Source organism: Lynx rufus, unplaced genomic scaffold (genome assembly GCF_022079265.1).
Source record: "Lynx rufus isolate CCGP_SWC_20201006 ecotype Redwood Valley unplaced genomic scaffold, mLynRuf1.p SCAF_7, whole genome shotgun sequence".
NCBI classification, from domain to species: Eukaryota; Metazoa; Chordata; class Mammalia; order Carnivora; family Felidae; genus Lynx; species Lynx rufus.
The window spans coordinates 141,956,388-141,972,474 of NW_025814889.1; the positions used below are offsets into that span (position 1 = coordinate 141,956,388).

The 16,087-nt window shown below is 55.0% G+C and overlaps 1 protein-coding gene across 4 annotated transcripts; it reads right to left on the reverse strand.

Moving 5' to 3' along the window:
- Window positions 1-7,326: 7,326 nt before the first annotated feature.
- On the reverse strand, window positions 7,327-10,686 carry ARSA (arylsulfatase A). 4 transcript variants are annotated; one of them, XM_047066673.1, is made up of 9 exons: window positions 10,584-10,686; window positions 9,843-10,080; window positions 9,409-9,649; window positions 9,073-9,291; window positions 8,829-8,998; window positions 8,397-8,521; window positions 8,184-8,311; window positions 7,875-7,977; window positions 7,327-7,773 (listed from the first exon to the last, which is right to left on the reverse strand). In XM_047066673.1, exons 2-9 carry the CDS (start codon window positions 10,058-10,060, stop codon window positions 7,454-7,456), a joined length of 1,524 nt encoding a protein of 507 aa, XP_046922629.1. In that variant the 5' UTR covers window positions 10,061-10,080; window positions 10,584-10,686; the 3' UTR covers window positions 7,327-7,453. The 4 variants fall into 4 exon arrangements, with proteins under 4 accessions (XP_046922629.1, XP_046922630.1, XP_046922628.1 ...); XM_047066674.1 differs by having other exon boundaries at window positions 9,843-10,095; window positions 10,584-10,680; XM_047066672.1 differs by having other exon boundaries at window positions 9,843-10,095; window positions 10,500-10,676.
- Window positions 10,687-16,087: the final 5,401 nt, after the last annotated feature.

Consider the following 16,087-nt stretch of genomic DNA (forward strand, 5'->3'; position numbering starts at 1 on the left):
GGTTAACTGTGTTCTGGGTTTTACACTTTTTCTCGGGCACCTGAACTAGAGTTGCCCTAGAGACCCCATTGCAGCCGCGTTCACCTCCACCCCGTCACCCCTGAGTCTGCCCCTTCATCCCCCCACCTCTGCCTGGGTCTAACCACCTTGATGTCCGCCTATATACCTCCGTGCATCAAAAGCCTCCTCCAGACTTCCTGCCTCAACCCGCACCTGTGAATCCGCTGGCACTTTTAACCCCATGCTTTTATTTTATTTTTTTTTTAATTTTTTTTTCAACGTTTATTTATTTTGAGACAGAGAGAGACAGAGCATGAACGGGGGAGGGGCAGAGAGAGAGGGAGACACAGAATCGGAAACAGGCTCCAGGCTCTGAGCCATCAGCCCAGAGCCCGACGCGGGGCTCGAACTCACGGACCGCGAGATCGTGACCTGGCTGAAGTCGGACGCTTAACTGACTGCGCCACCCAGGCGCCCCAACCCCATGCTTTTAAACAGAAACCTCAGCAGACACTATCCCTCCTAAGCTGCAGTGGCTCCCTATCAAAACTGCCCTGTTCCTGCCCCTCTTGAGGCCCCAGTCCCTCCACCCCATTTCTGCCCTTGGAACCTCTGAGCTTCCTGTGGTCATCTGCTGTCCTCTGTATGTCGCTGGGTGACCTGTCCTCCCGGGTGCTGGGGGACCCTGAGCCTTGGAGTTGGATTAGGGGTCTCTCCTGCTTGCTCCCCTGGCAGAGGCTGTGGAATATGAGTCCAAGACAGCAGGGGTGTGGCTGATGCCCCCCGTCCTCTGGGAGCCCAGTGCACGCATGCTGAAGTCCTTGGAGCCCCGTGTGCTAAGACTCTAAAGCCATGGCTCTGACTTCTGGAAACCAGGCTAAGGATAGCATTCTAAACGAAAAGCTTTGTATTCATTCTTGTTTAAAATGTTGAAAGCATAAAAATCTAAATTTTGACCAGCTAAATTAAGGTATACTTACCTAATGGAAATATCGGACAGGTATGAAAAAAGTAATAAGCCAGAAAACATTTGTTATGCTATGGTAGGAAAAAAGGCGTGCAGAACCTGTGTTAGAAAAAAGAGTGAATGTGAAGAAGGGCGGTCTCACTGCTTCGCTTCCTTTTTTCCTGTATGAACTTGTCTTAATTGTTTCAAGTATTATGTGTGCTTATTAGAGACTCCCAAGTGCAATAGAAGCATCTACAGAAAAACTAAAAATACAAAAGTAAAGGTACATTAATTAAATGCAAACAAGAAAGGTTATTGGACCACAATAAAAGTACGCATCTCTGGATGTTGATGAGGCTTCCATGAACTTGCCCCGCAGACAAGGCCAAGAACAGCACTTCATCACATAGTGCTCATTATCATTTTTATAAACACTATTCAAAATAGAATTTGTCTATTTTTCAAAGTGTTATTTTTCCATTATAAAGAGCACACGGTCATCATGGGAATTTTGGACACTGCGGAAAATAGAAGGAAGATAAAAAAGTTCTCATATCAACTCAAAGACAACTATTGCTAATATTCTGGTGTATTTTTTCTAGTCTCCTTTCTCTCTCTCTCTCTCTCTCTCTATATATATATATATATATAATTACTGAAGTACAACAAACATACATCCACCCTGGATTTTACATTCTGCATATAGAGAACACAGTTATTTTGGGATGTCAATGAAAATATTTCAACAATAGATCATATAATAGGTGTGATGCAAAGCATTCAGCTCTAAGAGAAAATACCAGGGAGACCGATCTGATCAATTAGGGTACGAGGTGTGGAGGCTGGCTTGGCTACTAGAAGAAGGCTACTTGGGACATAGCAGGCTCCTTCCCTTGGTCCTGGTCTTGGGTGCTTGGTCTTTGTCCTCATGACTGCCTGAAGGCTGCTGTGCCTCCTGGCGTCGTGCTCAATTTCATGCCAAAGGAGAGCGCGGACAAAGGGGCAGGCAGCTGGTCTTGCAAGAGCCCCACTGAGTGCCCTGGTGAGGAGTGGGAAGGGGAGAGGCACTGGGGGGAGGAGAAGCTGGTGGAGACCCAAACTCCAGGCCTCCCTGAACCATCACCTGAAGGTTGGGGAACAGGAACATTTACCTGCTGGCTCCTGGCCCCCACCAGTTGAGAGCTGCCCCAGGAGTGTGCAGCCCACAGGCAGGCTGAGAGCAGAGTGAAGAAGCAAGTCCTTTAGGGATGGCCCAGCCAGCCACAGCTGAGGTCAGAAGGCCTGCCCCCAACTTCTGAGCCTCTCCAGCTGAGCAGTGTTTCTGACTTCCTCAAAAGAGGCACAGAGGGCAAACCCCATGACCAGGGAGCCTGGCGGAAGACCCCCCTCCAACTGCCAGGTGGGGATCCAAGACCACCCCCGAGGATGAGGGCGATGGGACGTGGATGGCACTCTCTCTGCAGAGGTGATGTTAAGGAACACCGCCTTGGTGCTGAGCAGAGCCAGGGCACCGGGCTCCTCGTCCCCAAAACCGCCGCCGTGAGCTGGCCTTGCCTGGCTTGCAGGTGTGGACACAGGTGTGGCGGGACCTGCACGAGTGTGAGGTGTGTGGGGGTGGGAATTGGCACATAGCATGGAATCTCTCCCCGAACATGCCCCCCACCCTGCGTGGATCATGTCCTGTGGAATTGGCACATAACCCAGAAGACAGGACCCGGCACATGTCTAGCTTCCACTCCCGAGGTCACACCCACCAAATCCAAGGTCAGCTGCACTGCTACTGCTCCCTCACACCTGTGAATGAAGTCCTTTTATGCGCAGAACTTTGCAGCGAGGAGGATAAAAGAGGCTACCCAAAGCTGTCTCAGCCTTCATTTGAGTTGGTGGCAAACAGGAGAACTTTGATTTTATTTTTTATTTCTTCATGAGATTTGGAGCAGACAGGAGCGGCTGGCTCCTGGCCCCTGCCCTGTGCAAGGCCCCACCCCTGCAGAACCCCACTCACCACCCGGTGGGCCCAGGACTAGACATCCTTCATCCAGACAGAACATGCTGACCCTGGAGGGCACGACCTGCGCTCCTTTGGGGCATCCTGCATGAGGCTTACACGCAGAGGAGGCTGACCACCCTGCACTTGTGGGCAGCAGAGGGGCATGGAGGAAGCTCCTGGGAAGGGGACCAGCCACCAGGACGTGCCCATTCTTCCCCAGGGACCTCCAGGTAGGGACTGGACTGTGCAGCCCACATGGGGGGCGGGGGGGCGTCCCAGGGGAGGTGACCCGTCCAGTCAGCGTGGCAAAGGAGACGGAGGAGGTCATGCTGTTCAGACACAGCTCGTCTCCCAGGCAGGCCCCCCACCCAGGGGTGGCAGGGTGGGCACAGGTGGGCCCCCAGGGCTGTGCCTCATGTCTCCAGGAAGCAGTGCCCCATCTGCTACCTCAAACACAGCACATTATACTGAATCTCTGGCAGGGACCTGGATGGCAGGGACCAGTCCTCTCTCCGCCAGCCCACATTTGCTGGGATTATGGGGGTGGGGGTTAGTATTTAACTTCCTTCTGTATCAGTTAGCATTTTGTGGTCACAACCAAACTATAAAAACTGACTCTTGATAACTTAACCAAAAGGAAATTTATTGGTGGGGGGGGGTGCTGGAGACTCCCAGGGGAGAAAGGAAGGCAAGACAAGGGGTGCCCCAGAGGGTCAGGGGCTACCTCGGGAATGGATGGGCAGCAGCTCTGCTGTGGGCAGATGGACTGACCCCTTTCTTGTGTTCTGTGGGTTCCCCGCACCTGGAGACCCATGTCTGAGTGGGGCAGGGTCATTGGACTGACTGTCCTTCCCTTGGGGTTAGAGGGGGCTGCAGTCCCAGTAGGGCATTGGGTATTCGCTGGGGAGGGGAGGGCAGACTCTGGGCATCACGTTACAGGGTTTGCAAAGTGATGAGAAAGTGTTTCCATTCTTGCTGTGGAATCCTGGGCCAGGCCACCCCCCACCTGTTCCCTCCAGGGCCCTGGTTGCGTGTCAGCTCAGATGGCACCCTAGACCCCTCTTTCTACCTTGGGTCCCTTTCTTCTGAGACCACCTGAGGAGAGAGACTCCGTCCTCCCTCCTTGCTGTGGGGTGTGTTGTGCTGGGGCAGGGAGAGGTCAGACCTCACCCCTGTGGCTGTGACCACTCAGAGGAGGAACCAAGGAGGCTGAGGGGAGGCATAAATAAATGCACCCCTCCCTCTGTTATTGCTAACCAGCCCTGGGGTCAAGGACAGGACACACTGGACAGTGGACAGGCACTGTCAGGGTGCAGCAAAGTGAGGTTACACTTAGTGTTACGGTTAGAACATGATTTGTGTGAGCACAGAGAGCCTGATAGTGTTTCTTACCTTGGACTGTGGCTGCAGGCATTGCCTGGGGAGCTCTAACAAGTGCACGGTCCTTTTGTGATTAAAAACATTCAGGGAAGAGGCGAATTTAAATATTAGTCCACGAACTGTCACTTTTGCTCCCCCTTCCGGTCACTTGGGGGACAGGCGAGTAAGGAGTGGGTGATGGAGGGGAGGGGTGGTCTCCCTGAAGGCGCTCCTCTGCTCCAGACACCTCCTCTTCCTTCCTAACGCACCTGACGGGAAACTGCAGCACCAATGTGTTTGTTCTGTTGGTTCCAAGCACACATAGCTCCTTCCAGAAGAGACTGGGTTGCCTGAGGAAGTCACTCTGTGGGAATGGAAAGCCGCCAGCCTGGTGAACGGATGAATCTTCAGCTCACAGGAAAAGGAGCTGTTTTTTTAATTAACAATAGCAGAGAAGAATGGGAAATGCAGGGATGGTGCAGACAGCATTTGGGGCCATGACAGGTGTGTGCACGAATATGTGTGCAGGCCTGTGTGTGCTGTGTGCTCACATGTATGTGCTAGTATGTGTGCGTCTCTGTGCATGTGTGCATGTTTGCAAGTGTGTGTGTACAAACATGGGCATGTGTGTGCACAAAGACTGTATGAGGAGGGTGCCTCCCACTAAAGCAGCGGAAACGATGCCAAACAAGCATTTCTGCAAAAGCATCAGAGCAAAATCAAAAGTAGTGACCAAGTGAGTGAATCTGCTTCTCTCTCGAGGCTTGGGTGCGGAGGGTGGGTTTCAGCACCCTCCTCAGATCTCCGCCAACAGAGAAGCATCCCTGATGTATTCAATTATCTCTGCATCCTCTCATGATTATGCTCTTATAGGACCAAGTACTCTCCCGTTGTGCTATTTACCAGCTAAATTCTCATTTCTCTCAAAGTATAAAAAACATGTGACAACGGAAGTGTGCACCATGTTTCCACCCTCAAGTTAGAGAACACCTGTAGCTCCTGAAGTTTCCCTAGTGTCCTTTCCCAGGCAGTAGCCCACATACCCACCCTCCCCACAGGAGGAGGGATCCTCTCATGCTGGAAATCCAGCCTGAGATCTCAGGGTTGATACTCATGTCCCTTGGGAAGAGGGGTGGGTCCCCTCTGGCAATCTGCACCCCAGCACTATGCACAGCACTGGGTGGCGGATAAACTACAAAGTGTGCTCCTCACCCAGGTGGGCGGCAGGCCTGGTGTTGTGCCTGGGTATTAGCATTTCTGTGGTTCTTGTTCAGTGTTTCGTCTTCGGATGCCATGCACAGACGGTGCCTGCTTCAGTTCTCAGTCCTCACTCTGAAACCAAGGCACCTGGAGGTGACCGTGTGTCCCACTGGAGGAGAAGCTGCAGGCCGCAGGGGTGCGGCACGCCTCGCCCATCTGGGGCCAGTGCCTCCACTCCGACCACACGTGCACCTGGGCCCTCCTTATGCCGGCGTCAACGGCTGCAAGGGCCCCCAAGGAAACGACTGCCCTGAGGGGGCAGCCCTAAGACACCGTGGGATCTGGGGCATGGTCAGTGCAGCACCAGACCAGACCAGAAGTGATGGGAGGGCCACATGGAGAACACAGAGTGGGCCTCAGCGCTCTGCAGCCGACACCATAGGCTCACTCTCCAGGTCACGTGCACTCATATGCGTGGCTGCCATACATCCCACTCACTCGTCTCATTCCAGCAGGACCTCTTTTGGCTGAAAGTAACATGGCCCACAAGCACTGGCTTTAACAGGTAGGGTTTATTATACTGTGAGTTCTAGGAGGTAGGTGGCTGGGGACACTGGTTTAGCAGCTGCACGATGTCTGGTCAGGGGCAGCGATAGCACTGCTCCACCCTCACTGCCCCAGAGTAGGAATGCTGGAGGGGACCCAAGGATCCTGACAGACTGGCCCCGACCTTTCACTGACCAGGACTCTTAGTTACATGCCATTCCTGGACCACTCACTGCATTGGATTGTGACTGGCTCAGACTGGGTCAGGGAGAGCCCGTACGTACCTCCTACTCAATGGGCCTCTGACCACCACTGGAACGGTGGGGGTCTGTTAGGGAAGGGGACGGCTGCCTTCTGGGCCTTGGCCACCCAGACAACGCTCTTCTCTTTGAGCCAACAGTGAGGGAGCATAGGCTACAGTGCGGCTCTGGAGGAACACGGGACCTGACGTCGGCAACACACAGGGTGATTCTGCACGGGCCCCACACTGCTGCGTGAGTCCTCTCTGCTGGCCTCACAGGGGGACAGCCAGGCCAGCATGCCAGGCTGAGGGATGAGGGGTACTGGGTGGGGAGAAGGGCAGACCTCAGAGGGTACAGGACCACTCTAAGGGAGTGAGTTTGAATTTAATTCTGAGCACGATGGGAAGTCTGCAGAGTTTTGGGCAGGAACCAAACCTGATGTCTGTCTTTTCTGGGTGGAGAACGCTTGTCTGAAGTCAAAGGAGGAGGAGGGAGACAGGAAGTGTGTGGGAAAGCGGAAAATGCAGAGCTCTGGAAGGGGCAGAGGCAGGGCCCGGGGTCCATCTCAAGAGCTTACCTCCCCTGATCTGCACCTGGAATGTGCACCTCATCACCTGCCTTCAGACAGGCTTCTCCTAAGAGCCCACGGTCCGGTTATTGAGCCTCCAGGTACGCTTCCTCCAGGGGACACCTGGTGCTCACGGGGGCTTGGCAACTTCAGGGTCTTCTGCCCACCACACCTCACACTCACCCCACCCTGTTCCTGGCACACAAAAGCACTCAGCACAGCTCTGCATGAAGGGATACGCTCACACTCAGGACCCAAGCTTGCATGCACTAACACATACAATCACAAAGGTTGTGGGGCAGCTCCCGGAGGCAGGATGCTTGGGTTCAGATCCCAGCCCAACCTCTTACTGGCTGGGTGACCTCAGACAAGTCGCTGGATCGCTCCATGCCTCAGTTTCCTCATTTGTAACACGGGCAGAACAGCACCTACCTCGGGGTTATCGCGAGGATTAGAGGAATTATCACACCTGTAAGTACCAGCTGGTGTTATTAGCATTATCAGGTACAAACTGCCTCCACACACCCGCACCACAGCAGTCAACCATCGCGTGCTCGGGTCAGGCGAGGGGCCCCCCCGGCTGGCCTGCACCAGTGCTGTCAGGGCTGGGGCTCTGGGCAGTGGCAGCAGGATGGCCGGGGGGTGCAGCTGGGCTGACAGCAGATCTGCAGGGCAGGGTCCTCGCCCCGGGCCATCTGGCTGGGGCTGAAGGTCAAGGCAGCATCAAACTGGGCCTTAAGCAGCTGAAGCTGCTTTAGTGCCTGCAGCGCCTCGGGCGTGACCTCAGCCACGCCTCCCAGAAGGTTGTAGTTCTCACCAGGGTCCTCAGACAGGTCGAAGAGCAGCGGGGGCTCGTGGGCAGTCAGAGGACTAGAGGCGTGGCAGGCAGGGTCCGCAGTGGTGTCGCTGTGGGCAGAGCCTGGGGAGGGGGGGCATGTCTGTGCAAAGGGCAAGGGCGAGAGGAGGGACCAGGCTCTGGGGCAACAACAGGGTTGGCAGGGTTGGGGGAGAGGAAATTACCCTGGGTGAAGAAGTGCGCTTTGTACTTCCCACTCCGCACAGCAAAGACCCCGTGGACCTCGTCTGGGTAGGCCGAGTAGAAGAAGAGAGACTGCCGGGGGCTCTGGGGGCAAAGTCAGGGATCACAGGGTGGGCGGGGCCCTCCAGCACTGGTGTGCACGTACCCAGAGCCATCAGCCTGGGCCCCGGATGCGTTGCTGCCCCCTGGCCCACCCGGGAACACCACTGGCAGCACCACTTGGAGGCCACTCGCCAGAGGGTCTGTGGGGTGGAGCGGGGGGGCCGGGGTCTCAGCCTTGCTGGCCCTACCTTGCCTGTACCCAGCAGCAGGGGGCTGAGGTCAACACCGTCCAAGGTGACGTTGGGCAGAGGGGCCCCGGTCAGGGCTGCCAGGGTTGGCAGCAGGTCCAAGGAGCTGGCCAGCTCATGGGTCACACCTGGAGGCAGAGGATGACCGCTCCATGTGCCACCAGGGTGGGGGAAGTGGGGCCAGGGGTTCGTGGGGGGGGGCCTAAGACTGACCGGGAGCGATGTGGCCTGGCCAGAAGGCCAAGGCAGGCTCTCGGACACCCCCCTCAAAGGTGGTCCCCTTCCCGCAGCGAAGAAGGCCAGAACAGCCGCCATGGGACATTCTCATGGTCTCAGGCCTGGGACACACAAGGAGGTCGTCAGTGACGGGGAGCTCAGGGTGACCCCTGGTGACCCCAGCCCCAGAGTTACATGCTATGCATAAAAACGGCCAGCGTGTGCCCGTCCCCTCTGTGTCCTGCCAAGACCAGCACGTGGCCCCTAGCCTCCCACGTGCCCTGTAGGTCACCGTGATACAGCCAGCATCTCCCCAGACACCCTTATCCTACCACGTCCTCAGCCAGTAGTCAGGATGGGAAGACCCCAGTGACCCGCGGTGAGGGACCAACCAGTATTTCCCCACCCCCTGCCCCCCTGTCAGCAAACCCATTGTCTGCAGTGAAGATGACCAGTGTCTCTCCGAGCAGCCCCAGGTCCCCCACCGCTGTCATCAGAGCCCCCACCGCTGCATCCAGTTCCATCAGGGAGTCCCCGAATGGCCCTCGGCCTGAGCGCCCCGAGAAGCTCTGCCCGCTGAACTGGGGGTAGTGGGTGTGCTGTGGGCAGAGACAGGAGTTAGCACTGGGTAGGAGTCAGGGGCAGCCCCGGGGGGTGGGTCAAGGTCACTCACGTGAGAGGCGTAGTACAGGAAAAATGGCCGGCCCTGGCGCTGGGCATCAGCCATGAGGTCACGGGCGAAAGCCACATAGCGGGCCTCAAGTCCAGGCAGCCAGGGGGGCTGTGCCTCCACGGACAGGTTGGCCAACAGCGGGATAGGGACCAGGCCCTGGTCACAGCTGCCATCACAGGGGGTGGATGGCGGAAAGCAGGTCAGGTTCTGGCAAGGGCCCTGGCGGAGCAGTTCCATTGAGGAGTCTGGGCTGTGGGGTGGGGCTCAAGGGGTCAAGGGGAAGGGGATTGTTAGGAGGTAGGTAGGAGGGTGTCTGAGGGCCCTGGAGGTTCCTACCTGATCATGGGAGTATGGGATGCCCAGGAATCGATGGAAGCCCTGGTGGGGGGGCAGAAAGGCCCCCTCAGGCCCCACCCCAAGGTGCCACTTGCCAGCTATCCCTGTGAGGTAGCCCCGGGCAGCCAGGACCTCAGCCAGGGTCACCTCCTCCAGGGGCAGACCCCCTCGGGAGCTGGGCTCCAGAACTCCAGGGTACAGGCCCATCCGAACTGGGAGTCGGCCGGTCAGGAGGGCAGCCCTATAGGACAAGTCACAGAGTCCGTGAGACAGAGAGAAACTAAGGCTGAAGTGGACATGTGGAGGAGGAAAGACAGGGGAGAAAGATCGAGAAACGTGAACTTCTCCAAAGAGACAGAGCCTTTGCCTCCCCCACAGGAGCCCAGAGTGAATTTGGGAGATGCTGTATGGGCTCCCCTGGCCCCCTCACTTACCGGGAGGGTGTGCATAGAGATACGGGCACATAGAAGTCGGTGAAGCGCAGCCCCCCCGCGGCCAGCTGGTCCAGGTTGGGGGTGGTGGAGCTAGGATGCCCGTAGGAGCCCAGGTCCCCATATCCCAGGTCATCAGCAAAGATCAGCATGATGTTAGGTGGGCCAGCAGTGGCCAGGCCTATGGCGAAGGCCAGAGCGAGGGCCCACAGTACCACCATGGCACACAGCACAGATGGGCCTATCACAAGAGACCCTTGGGAAGGAAAGCAAACTGGCTCCAGAGAGCTCTAACCCAAAGACCCCTAGATCCAAGCACTATCTTCCCCTGAGAACCCAGATCTCGGTACTATCCTCCCCTGAGACTCCAGGCACTGTCTCTCCTGAGACCCCAAATCCAGGCGCTATCTTTCCCCTGAGACCCCAGATCCAGGTACTATGCTCCTCTGAGACCCCAGGCACTACCTCTCCCCTGAGACCCCAGACCCAGGCACTATCCCCCTCTTGAGACCCCAGACCCAAATACTCCCGGACCCAGATAACTCCCTTCCTGAAGTCCCAGAGGACTTCCGGACTTTCCGGAGACCCCTGACCCCAACAGAACCCAGGAGACCGTAACCTGGGATATAACTCCCTGGAGACCCTCGGGGACCAGGACACCTGATTCTCAGGCGACCTGACCCTCTTCACCAGAGGTCGCAGGCTCAGGCTCGTGGTCAGAGACAGAAGTCACATGACACTGACCCGCGGGATCTGGCGCGGCTGGACGAAGGCAGTACCCGGCGGAGGAGAGGCGGGTCGGGACCGCTGGCAGCAGTGCCCTCCGCGGGCGCTTCCGCCTCGGCCCCGCCCCGCCCCCGGTCCCCACCCCCCGCCCCGCGTCCCGTGACCCTCTGCGCGCGGCGGCCGGGGACCTCGCGGGGCGGGGACGGGGCGGGGCCTCGCGGGGCGGGGACGGGGCGGGGCTTCGCGGGGGCGGGGCGGGGCCTGCTCACGCTAAGACGCGCTCCGGGTTCGGCTTCGGGTCGGGGTCGGGGTCCGCGTCTGGGGCGCGGGGCGCGTACTCGGTCCCCCTCTGCACCCCGAGGCCGTTGGCGGGGTTGGCGCGGGTCAGTCTGGGGCGGCGCGCGGGTACGGGCGGGGCGAGGCCCCCAAACTCCGGGACTGGGAGACTCGGGGTCCTTTTTGAAAGGACCCGAGCACCTGGGTGTTGTGGGCATCGCTGGATGAGCAAAGCTAAATGAAAGCCGCGGAGTCAACCGTCTGCTGCTGACTTTTCCTTCAACGTTACTTTTGGTGCTTTTTCGAAACACGAGATTGCAAATTCTTTCAGACCCTTTCCCCTCCGTGCATGTGTCTGCGTGTCAGTGTGTGTGTGTGTGTGTGTGTGTGTGTGTGTGTGTGTGTGGTATATGTGTGTGGTGTGTGTGCACCCTGTGTGGTGTGTGGTGTGTGTGCATGTCTGGGTGTCGGGTCTGGCCTGCCTCCCGCTTACACACTGGGAAGAACCTGTCTACGGAGATGACTAAGCTCCATCACTGGATCGCCTTGGACAGATGACTTCACCTTTTTGCTCCCCAGTTGGTTTAGCTGTCTCAGTGAGAGGGAGCGTCCGAAGAAGGCTGGGTGTAGTAATGGGGGCCCCCCAGCCAGCAGTTGCCCCCCGACTGCCAAGGGCAGCCTTCCAGCCTCAGGTTCCCCCACAAACTCATGTCATCCTTGTGGGACCTCTGGCCTAAGGAAGACTAGGACCTGGGTTTCCGGTTGGGGAGGCTTTCTGTGCTTCCTGACCCTGGAGCCAGCGGGACAGTGGATAGGGCCCTGGCTCGGCCTCTGGGGACTGGGGTGGGGGACGAGAACACAGCTTCCTTCCACTGGAGCCCAGCCGCCATGAAACGTGAAAGCTCAAGACCGGGGAGGGTGTGGGGGAGCAAAACTGAAAGGGTAAGAACTCTCAGAGATGCGGCTGGACACTGGGTTGGGGTCAAGGCTCTGCTGACGTTGTGGGGAAAGGAAGGGGCCAGTCTCTGGCCACCCATCCCCTTGGTGGCACATTCCAGGGTGGTTTCTGGGCCTTTGCGTGGGAGCGGTATGGGGTCGGGTGGCCAGGACAGAAAGTTTTTCCATGGCCCAGAAATCTTTGAACCTGTAATTGGAGCTATCACAGCTGGTCGGCGCTGTGAATCGGAGTTTAAAAGGAGTCGACCAAAAGCACTTTCTTCCCTTTTAACTGCAAGCTGGGAACTACCCCAGGCAGCTGAGGACCTGCCCTTATTCTTGGGAAGAGCCTGCCTGTGGTTGTAATGTTATGCAAATGACTGGCACTTTCCCTGTGGTTTCCGGAGGCTGCTCAGGTGTGCGCACACGGGACCGCTGAGCCAGCCCAGCCCTGACCTCTAGGTAGGGGGAAGGTCTGTGTGCTACCAGCTATGTTTGTTCAAAGCCAAGCCTCTGCAGGCGTCTGAGTCTTTTGGAGATGTGAGTTCTTTTTTGGCATTGCTGCAGGAGCTGGCAGGAGGGTCAGCTTGGGATAGAGCCCTGATGGGGGGCAGCCTGCCAGCGCGCAGGAAGTGGCTCTGGACGCCTGGGACATTGCTAATTTGGAACTGACGCCCACAGTTAGGAGAGGGGCCTTGCAGTGAGTGGTGCTGGTCTTGTCTTTCTGTACCTAGGGATAAGAGGCCTCCGTCTCCTGGGCCTGCGTGGGGTGGGTGGGGTGGGGGAGCGGCTTCAAGTGCGAACACCCAAGCTTGTATGAAGGAATTTTGTGGTGGTTTCTGGGACTGGCTGACTGTCGGGCCCCGGACACCGGAGGCCATCTGTGCAGGCTCCTTGCCCTCAGCTGTCGCTGTTCCCGTTTGCTTCCCCGCAGCCACCCTGAGGTAGTGTGATTGGTCCTAGTTCCAGAAGGGCACTGCTGGTGGGTGCATGTCTCAACCAAGGGGCTGAGCTTTGGTTTGCTTGACCAAACTTTAGTCAGGCTCCTGAACCTTCTTCTAGGCCCATCTGCTAAACCCAGTTTTAGCAAGAACCCTCCCCCACCACCCCCAGCTGATGTCTGATCACCTGGCCTGTCTGGCAAGAATCCTGGTAGATGGGTTTAGCCAGAACCCCTCTCACCCCTGGTTGCTTCTTCTTAGTGACTTTCTGTCTACTGGCCCCCTCCTACCCTTTGGCTATTGTAGGTCAAATTTTCCTTGACCCTCATAGGGTCCCTGGCTGGGTCTGAAAATTAAACGGACAAAGACAGATTAACTGGAGAAGCCCACACATTTGTTTAATTTTATAAGTTTTACCTGACATGGGAGACTTCATACGGAAACGATCCAAAGAAACAGTTAAACTTGAGTATTTTCTGCTACGTTTGATGAAGACTGGACAGCTGTGGAGGAATACGACAGGTTAAGGAGTATGAGGTTAGTATAGTAAGCTGAGGAAACTCAGCAAGGCCAGTTTGTTGGGATTCTTTCCTTTGTATGTGGCACAAGGATGCTCCTTTTCTCCTGGCATAGGGAGGGTACCTCTCACAGGAAGGTTTGATGGCCTGTTTCAGGGGGGAAGGGAGAGAGAGGTCAGAGTGACCGTCTCAGTTCTGCTGTTTTCTCAAATACCTTCAGCTTCAAATATTCAGTATGCTAAAGTGTCGTACTTTGGGGTAGCATGTTCTGAACCCCATCAGTATCAGGTCCCACTTGCCCATGCTGTAATCAGAGTTGAGCCCCTGCCACATAATTTTATCACAGTGGTCTGGGTACCTACTGAGATGGTCCTGAATAAATGAAGTCTGCTTTGCCACTTTCTTTAATTGGTTAAATGTATTCTTTAAAAAACAAACAAACTGTAGTTAGCTACCATACAGTGTTATATTAGCCTCAGATATACAAGATAGTGATCTAACAATTCTTTTTTTTTAGTGTTAGTTTATTTATGTATTTATTTTTATTTATTTATTTTTTTTGTTTATTTATGTATTTAGACAGGAAGAGAAAGTGTGAGCAGGGGAGGGGCAGAGAGAGAGGGAGACAGAATCCCAAGCACGCTTCACGCTTCACGGGCTCATCATGACCTGAGGCTAAATCAAGAGTTGGTTGCTTAAGTGACTGAGACACCCAGAACCCCTAACAATTCTTTAAAAAATGTTTTTAGGGGCTGTCCTGGTGGCTCAGTCAGTTGAGCGTCTGACTCTTGATTTAGGCTCAGGTCATGATCTCACATTGGGTTCGAGTCCCACATTGGGCTCTGTGCTGACAGGGTGGAGTCTGCTTGGGATTCCTTCTCTCTCTCTCTCTCTGCCCCTCCCCTCTCTCAACATAAATGAATAAGCTTAATTTTTTTTTTTAATTTTAGAGAGACAGAGTGTGAGCAGGGGAGAAGGGCAGAGAGAGAGCGAGAACCTCCATGCTGAGTGTGGCGCCTGATGCGGGGCTCAATCTCACAACCTTGGGATTATGACCTGAGCTGAAATCAAGAGTCAGATGCTTAACTGACTGAGCCACCCGGGCACCCCAGTGACCCAACAAATCTATACATCACCCAGTGCTCATCATTATAAGTGCATTCTTAATTCCACCCATCCCACCTACCTCCCCTCTGGTAACTATCAGTGTGTTTTCTATAGTTAAAAGACTATTTCTTGGTTTGTCTCTTTTTTATTTTTTTGTTTCTTAAATTCTACACCTGAGTGACATCATATGGTATTTGTCTTTGTCTGACTCATTTCTTTTTTTGTTTTTCTTTCTTTATTTATGAGGGGGCGGGCAGGGGCAGAGAGGGGAGGACAGAGGATCCAAAGCAGGCTCTGCACTGACAGCAGTGAGCCCGATGTGGGTCTCAAACTTACGAACCACGAGATCACGACCCGAGCCAAAGTTGGATGCTCAACAGACTGAGCCACCCAGGCGCCCCTCTGACTGACTCATTTCACTCAGCATTATACCCTCTAGCTCCATCCATGTTGTTGCAAAAAGCAAGATTTCATTCCTTTTTATGGCTGAGTAATATTCCATTATATATATCCCTCCAACTATATAATATATAATATCTACATATCTATATCTATATGTATATATATCCCACATCTTCTTTATCTGTTTGTCAGTGGACATAGGTTACTTCCATAATTTGGCATTGTGAATAATGTTGCCATAAACAAAAATGTACATATATCTTTTTGAATTGGTGTTTTCTTATTCTTTGAGTAGGGGAATTACTGGATCATATGGTGTTTCTACTTTTAACTTTTCGAGGAACCTCATACTGTTTTCCATGGTGGCTGCACCCCGCCAACTGCTTACCCACCAACTGCTTACCATTTTAACAAGTGTCATGAATAATTCTTTCTTTTTTTTCTCACTGTTTTTATTTATTTTTGAGAGGGACAGAGAGACAGAGTGTGAGCAGGGGAGGGGCAGAGAGAGAGAGGGAGACACAGAATCTGAAGCAGGCTCCAGGCTCTGAGCTGTCAGCACAGAGCCCGACACAGGGCCTGAACCCACGAACCGTGAGATCATGACCTGAGCTGAAGTTGGATGTTTAACCGACTGCGCCATCCAGGCGCCCCCAAATAATTCTCTAACAAGGTGCTGACTGGGAGGTTCTCATGGCATCCACTGGAATGGAGCGGGAGGCAGGAGGGCTCCCAGGAAGGGGGTGCTGTTCTGGGCAAATAGGAGAGGGGTGCCCAGGAGTGCTGTGGCTGGCATGAAGTGGTATAGCTTTGGATGGCGCTGTCCCTCGGCCCCCTGCCCTTGGCATCTTCTAGTCTTGCACCTCTGACCTTGCTCCTCCCTATCTGAAATTCTTGACCTTGTATCAGCATGGCTGGCTCCCACGTCCTTCAGGTCCATTGGGGTGTCTCTTCCAGTGAGGCTTTCCCTGGTGTCTGAGCTCCCTCTCCCACCCCTCTGTCTAGTTGTGAGCTGCTGCCCTTGGCCTCTGTTGGTGGGGGAATAAGCTAATTGACACAGGCAAGGCTTAGCCTCAGCTGGCATGTAGCAAATCTGTATTATTATTCTTACCATTATTGTCCTTATGTAGTGGTGCCTGGCCAGGACTATGAGGACTTTGGCAGGGAGGGTCTTTCACAGGGGCCACAGGGGGCTAGGGAAGATAAGGCTTATCTGGGTGACAACAAGGTGGAGAGACGAAGACAACTTGCATCCTTAATGCCTGAGACCACTTCAAAGATCCACTCAGGGCAGGAAGGAGAATCACCAGATACACTAATCACACTAGATACAAAACAACCT